Source organism: Salvia hispanica, chromosome 1, assembly GCF_029641045.1.
Source record: "Salvia hispanica isolate PSC_SH4W2 chromosome 1, Shi_PSC_v1, whole genome shotgun sequence".
NCBI classification, from domain to species: domain Eukaryota; kingdom Viridiplantae; phylum Streptophyta; class Magnoliopsida; order Lamiales; family Lamiaceae; genus Salvia; species Salvia hispanica.
The window spans coordinates 15,162,973-15,170,641 of NC_142692.1; the positions used below are offsets into that span (position 1 = coordinate 15,162,973).

A 7,669-nucleotide genomic window follows, 5' to 3' on the forward strand; every position below is an offset into this window, starting at 1 on the left:
ACATTGAATTTGTACGATTTTGCCCTCCGTCTTGTTCAACCGAATCATAGTATTTCTTGATGTTGGTGGCCCAAACTGCTGCCTTTCAACCATACACTCCTCCGATTCGCCGCCGATGCGAAATTGAAGAAGGAGATCGAGGATTTGCTGGAGGGGAATTTCGCCAGCAGCTCCTTCCTTTCCTCGGGGAAGTACCACATCGATGTGAGGCTGCGGACGGCGTGGGGATGCTGCTGCAGCTCCGATCGCCTGAATTTCACCGCAATTGGCAAAAATTCCGGCGGCATCTGAGCGATTGGGTGAGGAATCAGAGGTTTTTCCACCCGAATATAACGCCGGAGCTTGTGAATGAGATCAAATCCTCGATTTGTGAGTGAGGATCGGTAATTGGAAATCATCCGAGAGAGGGGTAGTTTAGTAAGGGGCTTTTTTGTTTCAGTCATTCTCCCTTTCAACCAAACAATTGAAATTGGGCTAAACTTTTTGGTTGGGTTGAACCAAACAACCTACAATTCTATCCACCTACTCATGAAAGCCCATTTACCGTAGACTCATGTTATTATTTTCCAAGCTACCAGACGAGCCCTTAAGGAAATAGCATCACAGTCTATCATTTCCTAACTTAACTAGTCAGACCTCCACCAATGATGCTTTGGTAGACACCCTAGTGGTTGTCACATCAGCAATTTTTAGTGTGTCCCTTCTTTCTACAATAGTTTCGTCTTAGTGTTCGCTCTATTAATTAAACCCAATTTGCATTTAATTTTTAATATTGTTCTTTATTCTTTTATTTTTAATTAATAAAATACCAAAATATATTATATTAAATACCACAAGTTTTAAAAAACAACTACATTACTTAATTAAAAAAAAAACTACATCATACTTAGCTAAAAAAAATTACATTACTAAACTAAATTACTAAATTCATAAAAACCTAACTAGTCATCTAAATTTAACTTATGACTCATAATCTTGATCATCCTCTCATTCCTCCGTCATTTTTCCGGCTCGGTTTCTGATGAAGGTTGTTTTGTGCGTCAAATATAAACATATACTTGCACACCTCGCGAAAACCACCGAACTCTTCAATCGCCGAGGACACAAGCTGAGTAGACGGAAGAGGCGCAGCCTACGGGGGAGTTGATCCAGACGCGGCCGCCTTCGCCTTCCCTTTGGTCTGGGCTTTGGCAGCGTTGGTGCCAATAGGACGTCTAAAAGTAGTCGTAGGCGTGCCGACCCTTCCGGCTCAGCGTTCAGATCCACAGGAGATGGTGCTGTTCATGTAACTAGCAGTGGCGGTGTTCTTCGTCCGCTTCGCAGCTAAGTATCCAACCGGTATCCCTCTGTTGAACTTCGCCTTGTCCTTCAAGATCAGCCAAACGTTGTAGAACTTGAACTGCCCGCACAGCTGATCCTTGGTCCGCTTGTATGCCCAACTCGGTTTTATCGAGTTGCATCTGGCCTCAATGCGATCCCACATCCTGCCCGAAGTCTGGTTGTTGGACTGTATCGAATCCTCCGATATATTGACCCAACACCGAGCCACCTTCATGTACTTCTCCAACTCGTCGTCAGTACGCCCCGTGGCGTACTCTTAGTTGGGCTCATTGGATGGGAGTGGGACTGGGACGGATGGCGCTTTTTCCTTCTGCACCATCTTCTTGTTCCTCCTCGGCGGCGGCACAGGGACAGGAGGTTGCCCACAACTGGGCTCCATGTCCTCGACCCAATACGCGTCGGTGTTGAAGAATGGATCGAACTCAGAGTCAGAAATGTAAGTGGACCCTATAGATCCAGGAGTCTCGACCCGGTAGTCCTCATTGCCGGGCCAACAGGCGCCTCCGCCGCCGCCACCGCCAAACATCGCATATCGTCGTCGACACTCTGCGGGTTTCTGGAATTAACTGAGAATTGACTCTGATCCATTCTTGGAAGTGTGAAAGTGAGAAAAGAGAAGAGAAACGAGTAGAGTGGAGAGTATTGTGCGTAAGTGTGTGGAAACTGAATTAGGGTTTAGGGTATTTGTATTGGTTTAATAAATAACAAAAAAAAATTGCAAAATGGGTGAGATCTGGCTCGGATGCCCGAGTGGGACGACCGTTCTCGCCCGAAGCCGATCTACAAACCATTGTGGATGTTATCACGAGTCTTACTATTTTCTAATTCAAAAATACAATTAATTTAAAATATTTCATTTAAATTATATAATAAAAATACTTAAAATTACATAAGTTCTAAAAATTAAGTACAATTTACATAATAAAAAATTTAAAATATTATAATTAAAATTTTAAAATGTTAAAATTACATAAATTAAAGGCTATCATTTCTGGATGCCCCACTCCATTTGACCATCTCGAGTGACCGAACAAGGAGGGCATGTGACTCCAATTATTCTGATATAAAATTGGATCTGTCAGTACTCTTCAGCGAATAGTATAAAACAATCTTATCGGTGAATGAAGATAGGGGGCTCTTGGCTTGTTTATACACATCCCTTGCCTCTAGCCTTTGTCATCTTTGTCCCAATCAGACACCGAGACCCTCTCACTCGTTGCGGGCTCGGATTGGGCCTCACCACTTGTCAAGTAATCGCCTTCCGCCCTGTGCTTCATGCATTTCGAGCTCAACTGAATGTCACCTGCCCACTTGCCAATGTGACTGACCTTCCTCCAAGTTGTGAAGGACTTCTTATTGTCTTGGTGGAAGACCTTTAGTGCCAGCTTCAAAATGTCTGCATCACTCATTCCGCTACCGCACGCCTCTTCTCATTGTTGAAGATGGCAGCGAATCTTGAAATTTCCAGGTTCATTCGATCGAAATAAGTCCGAAGCATCTTGAATTTACAAAAGTTCCCTCCGACTTTTTGACTTTGTACGTCATACTAACACTTTCCCAAAAACATTACTACTACCTTCGTCCACCAAAATTTGTCTCACTTTGACCCGCCACGAATTTTAAGAAATGTAATGCAAAATGAGTTGAAAAAGTTAGTGAATTGTGGGTTCTACTTTTATATATTTGTTTTATAATAAAATGTGAGTATGAATGAGTTACTGGAATATGGAGTCCACTACCAAAAATGATAAAAGTGAAATGAAACAAATTTTGGAGGACGGACGGAAACGAAAAATGGAACAAATTTTCAGAGACGGAGGTAGTAGTTTTCTAAAATAAAAATTGCTATTTTTATCGAATGAACCAAAATGCTAAATGTGATATATTTTTATGAGGACAGGAATATATATTATAATAAAATATATAATAAACAATATATTATAATATTGTAATACGAAATTGAAAATACACACTCCTATCGTCCACACGATTAATTGGGATTCAGAATTATATGATTTAAAATGGATATCAGCTACAGTAGTTGTGCATTAAAACAAATAGGCGGAGAATTTAAAACGCAACTATTATATCAAGGTTGAAAAATTGGGGAACAAGAGACTAACAAAAATGTTGACAAATTCCAAGATTGGAAAGATACAAGGAAAGGAAAAAGTTTACTCTCCTATCCCCATTCTCGAATTCTCGAGGTCGATTTCACCCATCCCTGTATCTTCTTCCTCTTCACTGTCTTCATCGCCACTGACCTCCTCATTTTGCTGTCCTAGCTTAGCCATATGTTCTGCAAGTAACTTGTCCTCCCGTTCACTCACCTGAACAAAATCATACTTGGTCAAGTACATATATGGATATGGACATTGATAATAAGAGCAGACCATTTTGATCTATTATGAGAGTGAAATTTCAATATTCATATTAGATAGTACTCCTATATAGTAATTTTATTTACCGCTCGTGGTGGCTCCTTAACGGTGAGTTTTCCTTTTTGGCGTTCAATCTCTTCAGTGCACGCTTGAATTGCCTTGGTAAGGACTGCGATTCCTTGCTCCTAGCATTATAAAATAAAAACAAGTATTTAGAACCACACAAAATCCATTTTAGTTGACAACTAAAGATATATATTATCTCATCACTACATAAAATAAGCTGGCACTGTCAAAACTTTAATACGACATGCTCATAGGAATATTAGTGATTACCTTGTCAAGAGTCTGGGTGTTAAGTACATAAGCTGGAGCTGCAACAAGTTTCATTTTAACCGGACAATCATCATTGCCAGCAGCTTCAGCTTTACGCATTGCTTCCTGTGAACTTCTCCACAAATCAGTACTTTCGCAAAAGAAGTTTTGCTTTAAGCTTGATGCATAATAATTGAAGAGGAAAATGCAAATGAGTTAAATGAAGGATGAAGACCTTTATGTGTAGAACACCATCAAACTGAAAACATTTCATTTCAATATCTGCACGAATCTTCAAGGGTTGAGGCGTCATTCTTCTCCTAATATTTTTAACTAAAGCATCTTTCACTTCTTCAGATATTGCAGGAACCACTTTCTTCACCTAAAAGAATAACCACTTGCAATCGGCCATATAAAACTGATGGAGACCGAAAATAAATGCAAATCTAAATGAGAATAAACACTACCTCTTGTCCATCAGAACCAACTTCTGTGATTTCGCGAGTGAGGGAATCAAGAACTGAGTCGGGGTCAGTAACCATCACTTTAAATGCCTGCATTTTTATACATACAATTACTAGATGATAGTTTTAAAATTGCTACATGAGGTAGGAATTTATAAACATAAATTTTTATTTAGTATATGAAGTCTCACCTCAAATGCATGCCCATATTTCTTGTACAACGGCCAGCCAACATGGATATAGAGATCCTACCACAATATACATGCCGTTAGTGAAAATGCATGTTAAGATGTATCACAAAATAGGATGAATGTATCTGTGTGTAGACAAAACATAGAAAGTAACATAAGAAACTCAAATAGCCATAAAGATACTCTTTTCAACTGTTTGGAGATGAAACTGTTTTCATAATTACCAAACCATACAGTTCAAGTAGCAGGGAATACATTCCATATCTTACAAGCAACTGAAATTAATAGCACCACTATACAACCAAAAATGTTGACAAAAAACATGTTATAGGTTAAATAGGCACGAACCAACAATAAAATATACTCCCTCCATCCCTAGAAAATAGACAAACTTGTATATGGCATGGGTTTTAATGTACAATTAGTATAGTAAGAAAGAGATGGAAAAAAGTAAGAAAGATAGAGGGAAAAAGGTAGTGGAAGTAGTGTTAGTGGATTGTGAGGTCCACATTATTAATGGTGTGTAATTGGTTAAAAACTTTCCATATTTAGACTTGTCTAATTTTAGGGGACGGTCAAAAATGGCAAAACTAGTCTATTTTTGGGGACGGAGGGAGTATCTTTCGGCACATAATATTATGTCTACCTTCACAGATAGGTCAACGCACTTGGAACTAGCATGTCAAACTCATGAGCTTTATTAATTGCAATATATGACTATCACTCCAACACACTCCAAAAGGTCAAGTGCAACAATTGTAACTTATGGTGAACAGAGGAAACTTTAATATTCAGAACTTGAAAATGAAACATTTTCATAGTACAAAATATAGACCTCACCACTTGAATTAGCTGAAATAATCCCATCCCTAAGCTTACCAGAACTATACCAAATGAATACATAATCTCTGCAATAATTTGAATATAGTTTTGGCTTAGTCTTCTCAAGTATACACTACTTTTTTCTTTTCCCTTGAGTTGAGGATGGCAAACAGTGTATGAATGTCAATTATTCTAACACAAAATGTTTGAGTTATAGAATAGAATACACCTTCTATGAAGCTTGAATCCTTCAGACAAGTTATGTTTCAATTAATATAAAACAAAATCCAGAAAAAGAACTGGTGCAGAGGACACTAAGTAATGCAGCAAAAGAAACAGATCTACAGTTTTGTCCGCTTTTTTCATCATAAACTTCTTCCACCAGTTTTCTTCTCTTTATCCGCTTCTCTGACCAACTTTTTTATTATACGGAGTTTTATTTTTAAACAGTATCAAAGATTGAGACTACATCATTTATTGAGTAGTCAGCCAATCTTGTCTTCACACAAGCAACACATGTTAATATTTCGTGATCTATAATTCTATTAAATCCATCAAAACAGCATATGAGCAGATAATTTACCAAACACTGAAATGGAGATCTAGCTACCTAAATAGTATGATAAACCATATAAGTCACTTGAGTACTTATTATACAAACATTTCCTGAGACAATATGATCAAACCCGTATGTTGTTGTATTTGTTAAACTAAAATTTTCTTGCAGCATAATCTTATTCCTCGGGACAGAGCAATTAATGAAAACTAGCTAAACTTGAAGACGATTGAAACTGACGATGATAATTACCTTCTAACATGGTTAATTCAGTATCACAATTTCTTAAATTAAACCCCTATCAAATAATTTGAAACAGCGAGGGCTTATTACGGTTTTTCTCAAACAAATTAACGGGATATTTGCAAGCCAAAGCAGAACCATACCTGATTAACTTCTTTACTCAATTACACAATAGAACTACGAGCAATGAAGTTCCTGACTTTCAAAATACAAATTGTCAAAAGTTGTTCCAAAAGAAACAAACCTCAAGATCAACGCTCATGGTCTCTGCAACATGCCTCATGATTGAGTGCACGAGCTTACTCTTGTTGAACCTCTCCTCGCAGCCCTGGATGTCCTCCTCGGAGACGCGGCGCTTGCTGAGATCAATATAGCCCTTCTCCTTATCGACACGGAGCACCATGACAGGCTCGATGCGGCCAACCTTGATGAGGCTGCTGATACTCCGAATGCGGCGGCGGGAGAGCTCGGAGAAGAGAATCATTCCCTCGATGTTGTTGTACTCGAGGAGTGAAACGTAGGCGCCGCTGTCAGCCATGCTCTTGACCTGAATCATCACGGCCTGGTCCACCTCCGGGTATTTGGCCTCGTACATCCGGCACTCCAGATTCGGCCCGTTTGTCGCCATCGAAACGGGTCGGATCTTATCGCGGCCGAGATTGGAGAATTAGGGTTTCGTAGAAATGGGGGTTTTGTTACAGAGAGGAAAGTCGAGCAAGAGGAAAGGGAGATTCCAGAATTAAAGACAGTATATTTTTATAGCGCGATAAGATGGGGTTTAGCGAGAGAACTCAGTGACTCTCGAATCTTTCATTTCTATTAACGAAAATTAATTCTACCGCTGAAGTATGTTTTTTAAGGAGTGAACCTAATTAGACCTGCCTAAGGTTTACCGAACCAGCGGTTAAAATCGAAACCGTAATTGCTAGTTATGGTTCTGAATCGAAACCGTGAGAATTTACCTGAACTGAAACCGTCGATTTTTGAACCGTGGTTCGGTTCAAGTTCAAAAATTTTCAAACCGAAACCGTGCCAGAACCGCAAAAAACTGCCAGAAAACCGTGAAATCAAGCTTGAACCGCAAAAATCTGCAAAAAAAGCTAGTGGTTCGAAACCGTGAAAAACTGTAAAAAAAAACCGCCGGAAAACCCCCGACAGAACCGAAACCGAAACCGGCGGTTTTGGAATCGGAACCGTAACCGCGAAACACCCTCACGGTTCGGTTCCGATTCAACAATTTCCAAAACCGGAACCGGCGGTTCCGAACCGTAACCGCCGATTCCTGAACCGTGGGCACCTCTAAACCTAATCTTTAACTTTCGCACGTAAATGTACCTGATCTTTATTTTATATCAT

The 7,669-nt window shown here is 39.4% G+C and overlaps 1 protein-coding gene across 1 annotated transcript; it reads right to left on the reverse strand.

Moving 5' to 3' along the window:
* Positions 1–3,410: 3,410 nt before the first annotated feature.
* Positions 3,411–7,081, reverse strand: LOC125222995 (eukaryotic translation initiation factor 2 subunit alpha homolog). Its single transcript, XM_048125936.2, has 7 exons — positions 6,558–7,081; positions 4,693–4,749; positions 4,505–4,591; positions 4,273–4,419; positions 4,059–4,163; positions 3,809–3,907; positions 3,411–3,671 (listed from the first exon to the last, which is right to left on the reverse strand). The coding sequence occupies exons 1-7, from the start codon at positions 6,939–6,941 to the stop codon at positions 3,516–3,518; spliced, it is 1,035 nt and encodes a 344-aa protein (XP_047981893.1). The 5' UTR covers positions 6,942–7,081; the 3' UTR covers positions 3,411–3,515.
* Between the last annotated feature and the right edge of the window lie 588 nt (positions 7,082–7,669).